Source organism: Trichosurus vulpecula, chromosome 7 (assembly GCF_011100635.1).
Source record: "Trichosurus vulpecula isolate mTriVul1 chromosome 7, mTriVul1.pri, whole genome shotgun sequence".
In the NCBI taxonomy this organism is placed as follows: domain Eukaryota; kingdom Metazoa; phylum Chordata; class Mammalia; order Diprotodontia; family Phalangeridae; genus Trichosurus; species Trichosurus vulpecula.
The window spans coordinates 86722434-86740626 of record NC_050579.1 but is presented as its reverse complement, the minus strand read 5'-3'; the positions used below and the strand labels follow the sequence as shown (position 1 = coordinate 86740626).

The window sequence follows — 18193 nt, the reverse complement described above, 5'->3', positions numbered from 1 at the left end:
TAGCCCAGCACCTGGGATATAGTGGGTGCTTAATAGATGCTTGTTGATTTGACAAATACAGAAAATGTAATAAATTCAGTTTTGGAAATGTTGACTCTGAGGTGCTGGTAGGACATACATGTGGAGATGCCTGGTAAGATACGTGGAGATGCAGCTCTGAAGTTCAGAAGATAGGTAGGCTGGAGATGTGGACCTGGAGATCATCTGCAGAGAATGACTGACATGGCTGAGGGAAAGGGTGTGGAGAAAGAGAGATACAGGAGGACTAAGGATGAAAACAAGCAGCACTGCAGGGAAGGAGATAAAGGGTGAACAGTTTGAGATGCAAGAGGAAAACTAGGGGAGAGAGCATGGTGTCTTTGAAGCCAAAGGAGGATGCGCTGAACAGCCCCAGATGCTATAGAGCGGCCATGGGGATTGAGGGCTGGAAAACACCCCTGCCATTTAATTTGGAAATTAAGAGTAACCTCTGAGAAAGCGGTTTCAGTAGTTTTGGTACAGAAGGCAGATTGTAAGAGGCTGGGGAAAGTGGGTGGTGAGGAAATGAAAACATTTGGTGCATCACTTAGTTTTATTTTGTGAATTTTTGTGTTTCATATCTTCAAAATAATTATTGTCATGTGTACTTCACTGGTTTTTAGAATATGCCTGTCTTGGTTTATGAATTCTCCTTTAGATTTCTGACACTGAAAATAACACATACACTCACCTTTAAATCCCCAAAACATTTAACAGACAAGGTTAAAACCAAACCAACATATAGATGTAAACATATATATATATGCATGTATGAAAATGTTTATGTATACATATGTATATATAGAGAGATGTAAATACATATTTATACACATATACACACATTTAAATTATATGTATATATATAAATTTTTATTTCTAAGCTTACAATAAAACAAAGAGTATACAAACCATGTGGTATTGAAAAGATACTTCCCACATAGGATTGTAAGGTAGCTACTCTCTTGTCTAGGGTGTTGATCTCACTCTCTCTCTTTAAATGGAAATTTTTTTGTATAACTACCCTGGGCTTTTTCCCAACTGTCCCAGGAGGTGCCATTGGCTTTGCTTCAGCTAGGCTTCAAATCTAGGTATCACATATTCCAGTGATCACTGGCTAGAGAGTTCCATCAGCTGCTCCAGAGCTCAGTTTTTATAGTTTTCTGTTTTTATTAAAGAGGCAATAGCAAGCCATAATTGGCCTTTCAAATTCTAAAGTCCACTGATTGAATTGAAGTATTTCAATTTTGTAGAATGTCTTTATTTGGACAACTGGTCAGTGAAGTGAATGAAATCTCAAGTGGTAGATCCTTGCCAGTTAACTGGGAGGAAAGAAGGCAAATGCCTTGGTGGAATTTTACACAAACAAGATCTGACTATGCAACATTAGCGTAGCAAAGGGCTGCTCCCCTTTCTATGAAATGCATCTCTCCTGGGTGCAGCTGGCCAATCACTCTGCCCCTTCCTGTCGTTTCTTCCAGGGCAGCCAATGCTAGGCCATTCTGCATAACCCAGCCCAGTCAATCGGGAGGAATATGGGGAGCAAGAGTCCAGGTGAGGTGAAGGAGCAGAAAAGTCCCTTTGAACCCTTAGACTCAGTAATAGGTACCTGCTTAGTGAGCTTAGTGAGCAAGAGGCTCTCTAGGAGTTGGAGAGAAAGAGCCAGGAGTCAATTGGGCCCCTGCCATGAAACAGCTGTGAAGGATCTGTGTAATACTAAGCATTAGGTATCTTGATGCTTGACATCTGGCACCATCTCCTGGGGAGAAGGAGCAACTGTTAGAGAGCAACTGTTAAAAAAGTAGAATTGGACAGAGGCTACAGGGAGAAGTAAAGGGCCACCAGGGGGCGAGGCCACCGTTGTGAGTGACTTGGGAGGCAGAGCCACCAAGGGGTGAACAGGCTTAGGCGACATAATGCTAGACTGTGAGTTAGGAAGTTCTGGGTTCAAATCTAATTTCACACACTCACTAGATAGATGCAGGACCTTAGCTAAGCAAGCATTGAAACTCTCCCATCTTCAGTTTCCTTGTCTACAAACGGGTATAATACGCATATCTACTTCATTTTAGTAGGTGAGCTTCTTGAGGGCAAGGGATACTTTTGCCTATCTTTTTATCTCCAGTGCCTGGCACATAACAAGGGCTCAATAAATACTTGAATGGTTGACTATAAAGATCAAGTAAGATAATGGAAGTTAAGTACTTTGCAAACCTTAAAGAACTGTATAAACGTGAGCTATTATTAATTTAGTCGTTAGAAAAGGTATTCATTTTCTCAGAAATAAGGTAGGTTAGGTGCTCAAGATGGGTCTTAGATACATAAGGGAGCTTAGGGGACCATCTAGTTCAGGGGTGGGGAACCTAAAGCCTTAAGTGGGGCCTTTTGACTGAATCCAAATTTTTGTTCTGTAAAATCTGGATTCAGTCAAAAGGCTGCACTTAAGGATTTAGGAGGCTAAATGTGACCTTAAGGCCACAGGTTCCCCACCCATGATCTAGGGCACTTCTACAACATCCTTGATAAATGGTCATTTAACCTCTGATTGAAGATCTCCAAAGAGGGGAAATCTATTATTTCCTAGTTCATTAATTCCTTGAATTTTGGACAGTTCTAATTGTTGCCTCTTTTTGAAACCCCAGTCCTTAGCACAGTGGCTGGCACATAGTAGGTACTTAATAAATGCCTATTGATTGACTATTGTAGTTCAGTTGTTTCAGTCATGTCTGACTCTTCATGATTCCATTTGGGGTTTTCTTGACAAAGATACTGGAGTGGTTTGCCATTTCCTTTATCAACTGGTTGACTGCACAAGACCAAAATCTGCCTCTCTGCACCTTCCACCCAAATGTTCTTAATTCTGTCCATTGAGGCAATGTAGAATAATTCAAATTCATCTTCTGGGTGATAGTTCTTCAGATACTTGAAGACAACTATTATCGCTTCTTCCCCAGCTCTTCCTGCCCCCAAGTCTCTTCTCCCCCAAGCATCTCTAGTTCATTCAATATATTTTCTCACGATATCTTCCGTAGACTTCTCAATATACTGGTTGCCTTTTTTTTTAACATTCCAATTAATCTATGCCTTCCTTAAGATGAGGTATGGAAGTGGACACAATAATCTATAAACAATCCATAGCAAGAAAGCAAAGAATGGAATCAGTGCATTTCCCAGTATGTGCACTATGCCTCTCAGTGAAGATTAGCATTAGGAGGTTGTTGGCTGCCATGTGGTACTACTGACTCACACCAAGCTTGCAGGCCACAAAATCCCCAGATCTTTTTCACAGGAAATCTCGTCTTGTTACTTTTCCCTAATTCTATATTTATGAGGTTGAGCTTCTGATCTTATGGTTAAACCTTGGCGACCGCCCCTGTTAAAGTTCGTTATATGTGACTTGGCTCATCATTCTAGCATGTCGACATCTTTCTGGAGAGACTCTGTGTCACCAAGAGTTTGTCACCCATCTAAGCTTTGTGCTGTCTGAAAACTTGACACTTATGCTAATGATGCCTTCATCCAAGTAAATGATTAGTAGAATGGAGAGCTCTGATCCAGGGACAAATCTCTGGGGTACTCTAGTTGTGGCCTCCCTCCAGGTTAACACTGATCCACTGAGTTGGCTTATGGGCTCAATTATTTAATATTTCCATAGCACCTTTAACTGTACTATCTTTCTCCATCTGGATCACAATAAAAGTATGAGAGACTGTCACGAGTTTTGCTGAATTTTAAGTATACACTGTCTACAATTTTCCCTTGATCTATATTGATTCAGTTACCCTGTCAAAATAAAAACAGAAATGAGGTTAGCCTCATATGAACTGTTCCCCATAGTATGTTTTGGTCTGTATTCAGACTCCATCAGTTCTTTGGAGACAGATAGCAGGACTCATCATGACATCAAAGACTCATCATGAGTCCTTTGGGATTATCTTGGATCTTTGCTTGTCTTTGCTTGCATCTTAGCTAAATCTTAAGTGACTTGCCCAGGGTCACACAGTTAATAAGTGTCTGAGCTAGGATTCAAAATCAGATCTTCCTGTTTTTATATAGTACCCTATCCGCTATGTTATCTACTTGCCTAAGTGAAAAAACCATGCCAAGTATAAATAAAGACTTTCAGAGGTGCCTGGCAGTTAGAGGGATTGCTACTGATTCTTCTCCAGTGGGATGGAGCTCTCTTGAAGTATGAAGAACAGAGACAGTACCAGTAAAAAAAAAATAAATCAATTAAAAATTTAACTGTTGCTATAAATTAAAAAAAAAAGCTTGTCAGTGAATAGGACAATACAAAAATCAAAGCACCGGATATTGGGGGAAAAAGGTTATTTTTACTGATGAAGCTCACCGTTTTCATTCCAGCTTATACCAAAGCTGATATCAGAAGAAATCCAGCCTAATCTGTAGGATCTGGGCATCTTCATGAGACCACAAAACATCTACCACCAAAAAATATTTTGAGGATGTTCTAGTTTGGTGGGCCTGAAAGTCCTGTTTTATTAAAGGAATTATGAACATATATGAATATGTACATGTAGTGAAATATTGAGAATTTCTTCAGTATGACAGAAATTCCCAAATGGAGATGGAATACTGTAACATGGCCTCACGTCAGGCCACATGTCATGAAAGACAGAAATGTATCCAAAAGAGAGAGATAAATATGCTTTAATGTCCTGGGAACTCATCTGATTTAAATCCTATTGAAAACCTTAACTGTGAACTCAATGCCAAATTATGCAAAACAAATGTTTGAAGCAAAAGGAATATGTATTTCATATTATATCTTTTTGAAGATTTATACATTTATTTTACTTTGTCCCAAATAATTCATACAACACTGTATATCCCTCCTATAGGGAAAGATGTGTAGATGCTAAATAGTGTATCTTTGTCCACAAAAAGATCTAAAATGAGATATATACAGTGTCCCAAATATCTTGGTGTAGTTTTAGGCTATCAGTAGCTTAATAATTATCAACCTATTACTAATAACTTAAAACTGCACTAAGACGTTTGGGATGCCATATGTCTATATCTCAATTTAGTCCTTTTGTGGACAAAGATGCACTAGCATCTCAGCCTATAGGAGATGCTTCAGCATTGGATCTGGGGTAGGGGCAAGGAGTCTAGGGTGAAGAGCTAGACTAGTCCCTTGAGTGGAAAGAGGAGATAAGATGCAGGTAAAAACATCACTGTGACCAATTCTAGAGTGAGTGGGCATTTGCCCTCCTGTTCTCTTTCTCTTTATTCTCTGTTGTTCTTGGTTCTACATATCTGGTCCTAAACTTGGCTCTAGGGAAAGTTCTTAACCTGGCATCTATGAATTTTCTTTTAAATTTTGATAACTTGATTTCAATATAATTGGTTTTGTCATCTTATATGTCTTATTTTATGCGTTTAAAAACATTATTCTGAGGAGTCTATTTTTCACCAAGCTGCCAAAGACCTTCATGATACACAAAAGGTTAAGAAGCCACATTTTAGCATGATGAGAAGCTGGGAAAAGGAAGGGAATGAGGAGAGGAAGAAATTTTGAAGAGCAGACTTTCTAAGAGGCTTTTCCTGGTTGAAAGAAGTACAAATATTAATCTGTATTGTTACAAGCAGCATCATACTTCTAAGCTGTGCACATGAGTTACTGTGTGAGCAATGACTAAAAATACTAGCAGTTTTTACTTTCTAGGTTTCTTAGTCTGCTGTTGTAGCTGTTGGGTTTCTATGTTTCTGTAACTTAGAAATGAGCCTAGCAACGAAGGAAATAAATGTAGTAGCAGAGGGCTGGTGGTGTAGTGGGAAGTATATGGGCTTCAGAGTCAGAGGCTCCCAGACTATTCTGGCTTTGCAACATGTGCCCTGGGTGACTGAGTAAGCCCTCTGACTTAGGTTTGCCTTAGTTTCCTCCAAAATAAACTGGGGTGGGGTAGGGAGGGAAGGGGAAAGGAGAAAAGAGGGAATTGGATTTGATGATTTCAAAAATTATAGTTTTAAAATAGTTTTAAGTTGTCTTGTTCTATAAATTGAAGGAGAAAAAAAAGAATCTATATCCGTCTCTAGCCTTTGGAATTTTTATCTTTAAGACATAACTTGAGGGGCCAGCGAGGTGGCACAGTGAGTAGAGCACTGGCCCTGGAGTCAGAAGGACCTGAATTCAAATGCAGCCTCAGACATTTGACACACTTACTAGCTGTGTGACCTTGGGCAAGTAACTTAACCCCAATTGCCCTGTCTTCCCCCCTCCGAAAAACAAAACAAAACAAAAAAGATATAACTTGAGTATTGTTCTAAATTCTCTGTCAGAGATTCCCAAACTGATTTGGCCTACCACTCCCTTTTCAAAAAAAAAAATTATTTAGCACCTAGCTGGGAATCTATTTTCTTTAACCCTTTAACAGTTTTTTAAAAAAATTGTGGCATTTCAAAAAAAATTTTTTTTAAAAAATGACACATCTTAAATTTAATTATTTATTATCAATTTGTGGGTTTTTTATGCATTGGAATTTTGGTGATGCAATATTGTGTCATATAACCGTTGAGTATTATTGTAAACAAGTCATTACATACACATTTTCCAGCCTATGCATGCTGGATTTCCCAACAATGGGCGACATGCTTGCCTGATAGCATTTGCTCGTTAAGACCTGTTGGCAGACTTGACCACTTATCGGTTATAACTTGCATTTTGTGTATTTATTTGGAAAATAATGTAACCACTGAGACACAACAGATGAAACATACGAATAATTTTTCAAAGTGTTCTTCTCTTCTTTCATTATGCTTCCATGGCTCCTTTATTTTTATTCAATGCCCCCCAATTGTGTCTGAGGCTACTACCACCCACCTGGATAGGTCCAGCTCCCCCCAGGGGCAGAATTGCCCACTTTGGGAACCTCTGACAGCCAATTTGATAGTTTGTCACTTCTTTATCTTATGAAGCAAAGGAAAAAGAACTAATGTTGGTTTGTCTTGGTGCACACTGCTCTCTGTTGGTGCCACAATTCTGCAACAACCTGTCTGCAACCACCTTTTTCTTGTTTTGAGCACCCAGCTTTCCATGTTTGTACTTTCCTTCATCCCGGAGTATTGGTAGGATGGATCATAGACTTCTCTGCCCTAACTCTCCTTCCTTCAAACTCCTGCTGAGATAAGGAAAGTAGGGGAGCTTGGAAGATTCCTCTTCAAAGGAACATAAAGGATTCTATGTTCCAAATGATAATGGGATAGGGCAAGGGCCCCAAAGATTGCTATCTGAAGAGATGTGAGGTGTGAGGGACTAAAAGATTCTTTTATATATGTGTGTGTGCATGTATATATGTATATGTATATCTATAATCATGAAAGGTTTAACATTTACTCAATATAATAAATAAATTCTGAGCTCCCAAGTAAAGGATTTCTTGCCCTTTGTTAATTGCAAAATATATCTCAGTTAAATAAAAATTCAACAAATGCTTAACAAGGGCCAACTATGTATAAGGAACTGTGCTGGGTAATGGAAACACAAAGATGACAGTGACACAATCCTTGCTCTCAAAGAGCTGACATTTAACTGGATAGATACAACAATTACAGTTAAGTAAAATTTCAAAGCAATAAATGAAAGAGGGAAAGGTGAGATCTAGACAAAATGGTCTAGGGATACCACAGGAAGAAAGCACTGGGCTTTGGGGATCCAGAAAGTCTACATGGAGGAGGTGGCATCCAAGGCCATCTTGCAAGAGGAGAAGAAATTTGAGAGGTGGAAATGAGAACAGAGGGCACACCAGGTACTCCGGGGGAGGGCTTGTGAGAATGTATAGAAGAAGGAGATGGAATGCTGAGTTCAGAGAATGGCTAATAGTTCATTCTGGTGGGAGTAGAGAGGCTGGCTACCTTGCACAGCCCTCCCTCCCTCAAATGAAAGTCAACTGCAAGTCATGTCATCATTTCCCTGATGCCAGTCCTCTTTGAAAACAAAGGACAAACACAACAGAGAGTACTGAATGAGGAGTAATGTGAAATTGTAATACAAGGAAAATTAGGAACCCCTGAGTAACCCCTAGCTACTGACAAGCCCCCCCAGAAAGAATGGACTCAGATATCTTTGGCATTTAGCAAACCCCCTGGGACTCCGTGACTCCACCAAGGAATCTCAATAGATAGGACCATCCCACTGAGAGATAACTTGACAGACCCTTCCTGGGAGATATCCCTGGGACTCCGTGACTCCACCAAGGAATGTAAATGAGATTATCCTGCTAGTACGATAACCTGATTGAATCTTTTTGATCAGCCAGGACCTTTGTTCCTGTTTTTCCCCCCACTCTGTACCCCAACACATTGGCCATTGATTTGTGGTGCCGTACCCCGATGGCCGCCGGCTAATAAATTCTCCACTTAAAACTTATACTCTGTGGTGTGTCTCGCTCGCTTCTGGTACAACAAAACAAAGATGGAATGGGAGGTCAGAGACAAACTGTGGAAGACCTTGTCAGAGCCGAGCAACGGTTGTCAACAGTACTGTAGAGTGAGAGGGTGAGACCTGTGCCTTCGGAAGATTATTTTAGAAATTCTGGGAAGGTTAGATTGAAGAAGGGAGTTTGGGGAGGTGAGAAGCTATTATTCCAACACTCCAGATGGGATGGAAGAAGGGGAACAAGCATTTTTTAAATACCCATTCTGCGCTAAGCAGTGGGGCTTTACAAATATAATCTCATTTCATCTTCATAACAACCCTGTGAGGTGGGGGCTATTAGTACTCCCATTTTACAGTTGAGGAAAATGAGGCAGACAAAGGTTATGTGATGGCCCCATTAGTAGGCTGGATTTGAACTCGGGAATTCCTGACTCCAGACCCAGATCTCAATCCGCTGTATCACAGGCAGTTGCTTGGTTTTTAAAGAACCAGGGAAAGTCTGAATTTCTCTTGTAGCAGTATGAGTGGAGAGAAGGACATGAGAGGTAGTGTAGAGAGGGACCTGAAAGGACACGGGCAGACTAGGAAGAGGCAAGAACCAGAGAAGACTGGGCTAAGTTCCTGGGGTCCTCCTCTTACTCTTCCCCCTTTAAAGAAGCACAGCAGGGCAATTTGCATAATTGGGCTCAGCTGTCTTGGAGGACAGAGACAGAAAAGCAAACAAAAACAACTGCTTTTCTATCACCACCACCACTGTCATCTTCCCTCAACATTCCCATGCTGGGTGGGCTCCTTTTAAGGGCAGGCATGGAAAAGTATTGCACATGGGTCAATTCTCTCATCTGCAGCATTGGCACACATCTGTGAGCAAGTTTGGCAGGGTGTGTCCCATTATATTCATATACTATAATTTGATCTGTCATTTCCAAATAGGTGGATATATGAACTATTTCCAGGTTTTTTTTTTTTTGGCAGGGGAGGGTTATTATGAATAATGCTGCTATGCCTATTTTTGTAAAGTTTATCACCCTTTGTCCATGGGGTCACTAATTTAAAGCTGGAAGGGACCAAGGATGCCTTCTAGCCCAAACCACCTCATTTTACAAAAGAGAAAAAAATGTAAAACCATTTTGCAAATTTAAATAGCTGACACATTTGACCTATGATACAATATGGCCTGATGGTATTTAGTAAAATGGCTAGTTTGCCATTTTGTCAAAATGGGTTGAAAATGAAAAGACCTTCAAATGGGCTTATAAATAGCAATCCAGTATCATGTATTTTACACCAATTTAATACCATCAATGTATTAAAAAATGTTTTTTGATCTTTTGTTTCTATATCACTTTTACTTCAAAATATATCCTTACCTATCTTTTACCTGAAGAGCTGTCTCTTATATAATAAAGAACAAACTGAAACGTTCAACAAAACAAACCAACATATCAACCCTTCAAGTCTGAAAGTATGTGTAACAATGTGCACCCACAGTTCTCCACCTATGAAAAGAAGGGGGAGGGGCACTTTCTCATCTCTTTATCAGGGCCAACCTTAGTCATTCTAAGACAGCATTCAGTTGTTATTTTTTTCCCTCTCATTAACATTGTTGTAGTCATTGTGTCCATTATCTTTTTGATTTGTTTCACTTTGTACAAGTTCCCAGAAGTCCTTCCATTCTTCATATCAACATTTCTAATAGCAACATCCCATTACACATTGCCATTTACTAAATTTACCATTTACTAAATGCCATTTACAATCTCGTTATCCCATTTATAATACACATCATACACCAAAATTTCTTTAGCAATTCCAAAACTGAGGGGCATTTATTTTGTTTCCTTTCTTTTGTCACTATAAAAAGTGTTGCTATAAATATTTCGGCATACATGAGGGCCTTTCTAGATTTTATGTTCTTGGGGCATATGCCTAGCAATGGCAGTTCTAGGTTAAAGAGGACGGACATTAGAATCACTTTCTTAGCATAATTCCAAATTACTTTCCAGAACTGTGGGACCAGTTAACAACTTCAACAATGCATTTCTGTGCCTGACTTTCCACAGTACCTTGAAAATCAACTATTCCCATCATTATTTTTTCCTTTTTGCCACCTGGAAAGATGTGAGATAAACCCTTAGTCTTTTTGATGTGCATTTGCCTAGCTGGTAGTGATTTATAGGGATCTTTCAAGCCAATGGCTTGCGATTCTTCTTTTAAGAATTATTTGTTCATGGCTCTTGGTCTTAATGTATGTGGGTAGTTTCCTATATGTTTGAGATATTAAAGTATCAGAGATAGCTGATACAAAGATTCTTTCCCCTAATTGACAATTACTTTTCTTATCCTAGTTGTAAGGCATGTATTTTTGTGTAATTCAAAGAACACCCAGAAGTAGTGAGCTAAGTGGGATTTAAATCCACGCACATGCTTCCAGGTATTACCACAGAATCAGAGAATACGAGGTACAGAAAAATAATTTGGTCCAACCCCTTCATTTTACAGATGTAATTCAGTTCAAACATTTATTGCCTAATATGGGCAAAATAATGAAAAACTAATCTCTACTCTCAAGAAATTTACATTCTGTGTAAATTTCTTGAGAGCCTGCTCTTCCTAGTCTTGTCTAGCTCTAACAGTTTAGGATCCTTAGGCTGGTCATGAGAATCCTGGGAAGACCAGGTTGAGACTGGAGGGTTTCTAGGATTTGGGTTCTCTCTTTTTTTGGGTGGGGGGGGAGGTTGGGGAGGCAATAGGTATTAAGTAACACGCCCTAGGTCACACACCTAGTAAGTATCTGAGACTGGATTTGAATTCAGGTGCTCCTGACTTCCAGGGCCTGTGCTCTATCCACTGCACCACCCAGCTGCTGCTAGATTCTTAGTAACAATGAGAATTCACATTTCTATTCTCATGACCATGATGATCAAAGCCTTACTCTGGCCATTGCTGGCCCTCAGAAAGGCTAGGTGACTTGCTCATGTCACACAGCTCCTAAGCGGGTATAGTTACTGATCTTCTAAGTACATAGCCAACCAGTGCACCTCAGTACCTGGGAATGAGGTTCTGTCCAGGACCCACCAAACACTGGTCTGATTCTGCCAGGGTAAAGGACATGGAGCTAGTACTGAGAATTCAATCGAACAGTCACTGACCTCTTCTGCCCTACCCTCAGACTGCCAATCACACGAGGTGCTAAGCCCAATGGGCAACAGTTAGAATGAGTCAGATTTTCAAGCAGCAAATCAGTAGGCATTTATTAAGTACCTACCATGTGCCAGACACTGTATTGAGCACTGGGGATACAAAGAAAAAGCAATGGGTGAGAAAGATGAATAGAAAGTGGCGCATATAACCATAACCATAACTGAGATTTACAGAATGCTTACAATGTGCCAGATGCTTTACAATTACTATCTCATTTTTTTTTTTACGTTTACAATTTTTTAAAGTGCAACATGCAAAAGCAAATGCCAAATGCGAACTTGGACAACACGGTTTTGTTTAAGCTCCGACGGTTGGTTGGTTTGGAAAGGTCATCAGTAATTGTGAAGCTGGGCTATTCTTATTTTCTGCAATGAAGCGCTTTCACGGCGGTTCTGCGGCCGTTGCGTTTCAGATTTTAGACGGGGTCCACAGAGTGTGCTCAGGCTCAAGCTGTGTCTGCTCCACGTGCCTCTCTTCACAGTCGGTCAAGTCCGGGACTCGAGGAAGTCAGCGTAGCAGCGTCAGGGCCAAGTTCGTGAGCCCTTTTCTTCTCACTCTCTGTTGTAGCTGCTCTGAAAGCTCTTCTGTTTTCTTCTCGGAAGGCGTTCATTCGTCTGTCTCGGCATTCTCATCCTGCCCGAGTTCAGCGAGAAGTTTAGGATTCTGTCGCCAGGAACTCGTAACCCCCGCGATTTCTTCCTCCTGTTCCTTGGCCGCCCAACGCCGCTCTCAGCCTAGCTCCCGAGCCTTGAGGGGGGTCACGAGGGGCTTCCTGCAGCCCGCTCAGGCGTTGATCTTTGGTTAAATAAACATCCTTCCTGCCTCTGGGCGTCCGAAGCCGGGGCTTCTCCAGCCCGGTGACTTCGGTCCGGGGGCTCGGGCTTGTTTGTCACGACGCGCCCACAGAGGGCTTTGCGATCTGTTTCTGCAGACCCCGGCCCAGCCTAGTCTTCGCGGGGACGCTCGTCTTGCTCCCTCTGTTATGGTCCCCCCCGCGCTGTCACGCTATACGGTTAGGAAGACCTCTCAGTGTAGACGGTGGGGACCGGGTGGCCTCTCACCGCCCGACCGGAAGTGGGAGGAGCTCTAGGCTAGAGGGACATAGAGACCCAGGGAAAGGCGGGGCAAGGATCTGGGGCGCCGGCGGGACCCGGGAGCGGTCCGGTAAAGGAGGAGGGCTCCTCCGGGCGCTGGCGCGAAGCGTTCGCTCTCTCTGCGCCCCTCATCTTGGGGCTCGACCACCGAACCTCGGCCCCGGGGGCAGGCGCAGGCCTTTTTTGGGGAGGGGAAGGGAAGGGAAGAGGAGGGAAAGACGAACTGTTTCTCATTGGAGTCTTAAAACGAGCCTGGGAGATGGGCGCCTTTATGATGCCCATTTTACAGATAAGGAAACCGAGGCAAACAAGTCATGCGACTTGCCCAGGGTCACACAGTTAGTAAATGTACGAGGCCCCCTTTGAACGCAGGTCTCCCCAAACACAGGCCTTAAGAGGAAAAGGCACCAGCACCTGGGGGAGGAAGGGGGAGTCCAGGGCAGGCCGTCTGCAGGAAGAGGTGACATTAAAGGAAGCTTAGGGTGCTCAGAGATTGAGAAGGGATGCCATTCCAGGCAGGGGGGACGGCCGGTACAAACAAATGGAGATTGGAGATGGCGCTATACGTGTGAGAAACAACAAGCACTGCGTGGCGGCGGGTGGACCAGGGAGAGAAGTCCAGCGTTCAAATCAAGACGAAATGAAACCTAGAAAGATAGGAAGGGGCCAAGGCCTGGAGGTCCTAGGGAGCCGCTGCAGTTTATTGAGGGGGAGGGGTAACGAGGTAAAACCTGTGCTTTTAGGGAAATCACATTAGCACCTGTGTGGCTACATGAGCATAGGGAAAGGCTCGGGGCAGGGGCCCAAGCAGATTCCTGCTCCCCGACCCCTTCATCTATAAATCCAGGATGACCGCACTCATTCTCTACTTCACGTGGCACCGGTGAAGAAGGCTTTATAGACAATGTTTGGGTGTTAGAGAAACGTGGGTTCTTTAGAGTAGTACAACTAAAGCCACTATTCTCTGTTCTCACTAGTCTGTAGACCGAGCTCTGTCTCCACAACCCATCAGTTCTATTACGGTTAAACGGGCAAATGTGTCCTCGGGGCAGGCCCGGGTTTCCTTATCTGTTGAAATGGGGGTGGGGTGGGGCCGGAGAAGAGGCAATCTCAGCTAACTGAAGCTCTAACAGGCAAAGACAGTACTTTGGAAGAAGCTCTAATAATATAATTTACAATAAACACCACTATTGTAAATTATGTATTACATTATAAAATAGTAATTTATAATAAATCCAAAACGTAGCCTGGTATAGCTGAAAGGACACTGGATTTGGAAGCTGAGGATGTGGCTCTCCCCTATACAACGTGCTTGGCCTTGGGCAGTTCAGTTATGTTTTATTTTCCTCATTTGTTACATGAGGGGTGAGGGTTAGAGTAGGTTAGACATTCTCATATCCCCAGACCCTTTCAGGAGGTCCATGATGTCAAAACTATTTTAATAATGATATGAAGACATTTTTTATTTCTACTGTGATACAGAGATTTTGTTATTCAGTCGTGTCTGACTCTTGGTGACCCCATTTGGGGTTTTCTTGGCAGAGATGATAAGGTGGTTTGCCATTTCCTTTTTCAGACCATTTTTTACAGATGTGAAAACCAAAGCAAACTGGGTTAAGTGACTTGCCCAGGTTCACACAGCTAGTATGTGTCTGAGGCCGCATTTGAACTCACAAAGGGGAGTCTTCCACTTCCACACCTAGCTGCCCCCACCAAAAAAAGGGAATCCAGGTAAACAAACTCTCTTTATAATTTAAAGAATCATAATTTATACAATTACATATTACAAGCATAATTTTTCTGTATGTTATAGGTATACTATATTTACACAATATAAGTTTACATATATACACACTATATATAACTTTGTGACTGTACATTAAAATGTATTATATGTAACTATAGAAATCTTGCATAAGTTAGTTTTGTTATATATGATTCATGATTTTATATAATTTTATAAATCATGTGTATTTAAATTTTTTATATAATTTGTTATCTATTGTACACAACTTACTAAATTATATCTAATATAGTATATATTAGATATAATTTTTAAACTTATGTATATTTTATATATAATACACATCTTTATTGTACTTATGCCTAACTAAAATTATATTATTAAAATGAATACAATTTAATAGTTTTTAATAGTGCAAAGGGGTCCTGACACCAAAAAGTCTGAAACTATCCCTAAGATTCTTTAGAGCTCTAAATCCTAAGGTGGTTAAAATGAGAAGGTTGGACTAGATAATTTATAAGTCCCTTCTAACTTTACAATCCTAAAATCCTATTATTCTAACATTTGGTAGCTAAGCGGCAGTCGAGACTTCTGCAACTTGTGTTTTTGTGGGAAGTTTCTAGCAAGCTATTAATTTTTCTATTCTTTCAAAACCTCACCTGAAAAATAGAGATCACGAGGCCTTAAGAAAACATTTTAAAGGAAAAAAACTAGTGAAATAACAAATATTCCTTTACAAATATATTAACTAGAAAATAAAGTTTTGGTCCAACTTTTCCAGAATTCATTTATCAAATAACTTAAATAAGGTGATATGCCATTTAAGGCACGTTGTTCATTACTAAACTAAAGCAAAAAACAAAAACGCGAAAAACGAAAGCTTGAAAGTGAACTTAGAATCTTTACGGGAGACAGGAAGAGACAGCATGAAACTGAACACCTGCAAATCAAAATAACGCATGCGCACTACAAGGAGCAGGGGAGCACGGGCAGAGAGCAGGGCTGGGAGACTTCGAGGCTGCCGGCAGGTGTTCTTTTCCTCGTGTCAGCGGGTCCCGGGACCATTCAGCGCCTCCTGGCTTGCGCCTGCGCGATGCGCTGCGAGCGGTTGGCCGCCTCCTCCGGCCCCTCCCGCCACCTTCTTTAAACCTCCCGCCTCCACTTACTGGGAGTGATGGGGTAGGTCTAATTCCGGTCCGCACATTCTGCACCGATACCCGGCCTGGAGAACCGCCGCCTCCGGAAACACGGGCCCCCGCCCCGCCCCACTTTGGGTCACCGGGCGACGTGAGCGACAGCGAGAGAGGCGCGTCGCGGCACCTCGGGGGCGGGGCCGAAGTCCGCCCGGCGTCTCCCCTCCCACCGCCCCCTGTCGAATCTGCGGCGGCCGTTGGGCCGTTAGCGCAGTTTGGGCGGTTGTCTTGGAGAAGCAAAATGGCTGCTGCGACGGCGGCCGCGGCGGCGGTGGTGGCGGCGGCGGCGGAGGAGGACACGGAGCTGAGAGACCTGCTGGTGCAGACGCTGGAGAACAGCGGAGTCCTCAATAGGATTAAGGTGAGGCGGCTGGGGCGAGGGCGGTCTCGCCGGGGCCTGGACGCCCGAGTTAGCGCGGCCCCCGAGCCGGAGCCCGGCTCCCGGGATCCCTGGGGGGCTGGGGCCCAGTAGAGGAGGGAACCGCGGGCCGAGGCCGCCGTCGAGCCGGGAGGAGTGGGGCTGGGGGGGAGGGGTCACCGGGTCCCGCGGCCTGAGCTCATAATGGAGGCTCTTCCACCCGCGCTCTTGGTCTTCAGTCCTCGCTCGCTGCTCCTGCGGACCCTCCCCCCTCTCCGCCCCCTTCCTCGCTTTGGGGAGCAGCGGGCGCCGGGGTCACCCCTAGTTAGAAGGCTGGATCCAGCCCCGCTCCCTCCTCTCCCCGTGGGGCTGCTGGGGGAGGGGGGCCTGGGAAGCTTGGCTTCGGCAGGTGATTCCACTCTCCCGGGTGAGAGGACCGCGAGCCTTAGAAGCAGTTAAGGGCCCACGCCTCCTCCTCCGTTTTGCCGGTTGTTTTAAACCTGATCGTTTTGAGCTTGTCTAATAGACTGGGAGGTAGTGGGGGAATGGTGCACTCTCCCTCCTCCAAAGGGACGGAACTCTTGCGTTTGCAAGAGTCGTTGTGAAGTTTATAGGAAATGCCTAATTAATAACAGGGGATAATCGCATCCTGGGATTTACAGTTGGAAGGAACCTGAGCAGTCATCTGTGTAGTTTAAAGAAGAAAAGGGGAAACAGCTGTTGGTTTGTTGTCCAGTTGGATGGACTCACCCTTAGGTCAGGAGGTACCGCAGGAATATCACCTGCAGTAGCAAAAGTTAATTACCCCCCCCCCCCCACCCCCGCCCCGAACGTGGCTGTGGCTCTAGCAGGGACAGAAAGCATTGGTGGTCATCCAGCATTGGCTAGCATTTGTGTCCCCTTACAGTAGTCAAAAACAAACTTGGGAGGGGGCGGCTCTAAGAAAGAGCTTTGACGTGAACCTCTGTGTATGGTGAAGGTTTTATAGTGTTACATCTTGAACAGATCTTACAGTCCAGCCCCATTCTTCAGTTTGTTAGTTGAGTCCTAAAACGGTTAATGTGACTTGAACAAGCTTATGTAGCTGTATGTATGCTGTAGTGGCAGAGCTGGGACGAGATCCTAGGTGGTTTTATTACAAATTTCTATCTTGTTATATGCACTTTCCCTTTGAACATTCATTCTTTTCTATTTTGGAAGGAAAGTGCTCAGTAAAGTGATACCTACATAGCACAGGTATTTAGACCAAATCATCTAACTGGTATATTTTAAAAATTCTGTTTGAGGAGTATGTCGACATCTTAGATTGTCAGAAAAAAATTTTTTTTGAATTCCACCTTCCCTTTTTTAAATATTCTAGGCTGAACTACGGGCAGCTGTATTTTTAGCACTTGAAGAACAAGAAAAAATAGAGGTATGCAAATAGAATTATTTAATCTTTATTGTACCTTTTTTAATATTCAACTATTTAAGAAAAAACTCATTTTTTTTCCTCTTGTTTATACTGGGATGTAGCCAAAGTAGTTTTTGAACAATTACTCAGTAAATATATATTATAGGGGGAAAAGCTAACATTCTTTTTGAGGGATATTGCAATACTTTTGGGTCAACAAGGTAGAGGCATTTAGATTGGATAACACTGGTCCTAGAGTCAGATCTGAATTCAAATCCTTCAAACCAAAGACACTATAAAATGGGGATGAATGCACGTAGCTCTCTGTAAGCACTTGTTGCAGTGCCAGCATGCAGTAGATAGGGAAAATTAAGAAGTAAAGATTTTCATTTAATATTATGTTTGATTTCAGCGTAAGTTGATCTCAGCATAGAAAATCTGAAATGATAGCCTAACAAGAGAATGATGTCTGAGCGCTGATGCCCATATGCCTTCGCACAAGCTATTTCCTCTACCTGGTTACCTCCACTTAACACAGTCTTGCCACATAGTAGGCAACTTAATAAATGGCCGGTTGGTAGTATTATGTGAAGCCACATGATCACAGTAATATTTCTTGAACTGTTCTATCAGATCTAAATAATGATGGCATTGCCTAGGACCAGTTTTTTTTTTTTTAATGGTTCCAAATCTGTTCCTAAAGCTAAAGTTACTTCTACAGGAAATAAATGGTAATGTGTGTTTTTCATGGCAATTATTAAGTATTGGTTTTATTCTTTAGGACCAGTGACTAT

The 18193-nt window shown here is 42.5% G+C and overlaps 1 protein-coding gene across 5 annotated transcripts in view; it reads left to right on the top strand.

Moving 5' to 3' along the window:
* The first annotated feature begins 15538 nt into the window (after nucleotides 1-15538).
* Nucleotides 15539-18193, top strand: part of CEP43 (centrosomal protein 43) — a 61259-nt gene continuing 58604 nt past the window's right edge. Inside the window, exons 1-2 of one of the 5 annotated variants that reach the window (XM_036768798.1) lie at nucleotides 15539-16009; nucleotides 17367-17420. In XM_036768798.1, coding sequence (XP_036624693.1) covers nucleotides 15890-16009; nucleotides 17367-17420 — 174 coding nt within the window. In that variant the 5' untranslated portion in view covers nucleotides 15539-15889. The remainder of the gene's footprint in view (nucleotides 16010-17366; nucleotides 17421-18193) is intronic. The other 4 variants (XM_036768799.1, XM_036768796.1, XM_036768797.1 and 1 more) reach the window with 4 other exon arrangements.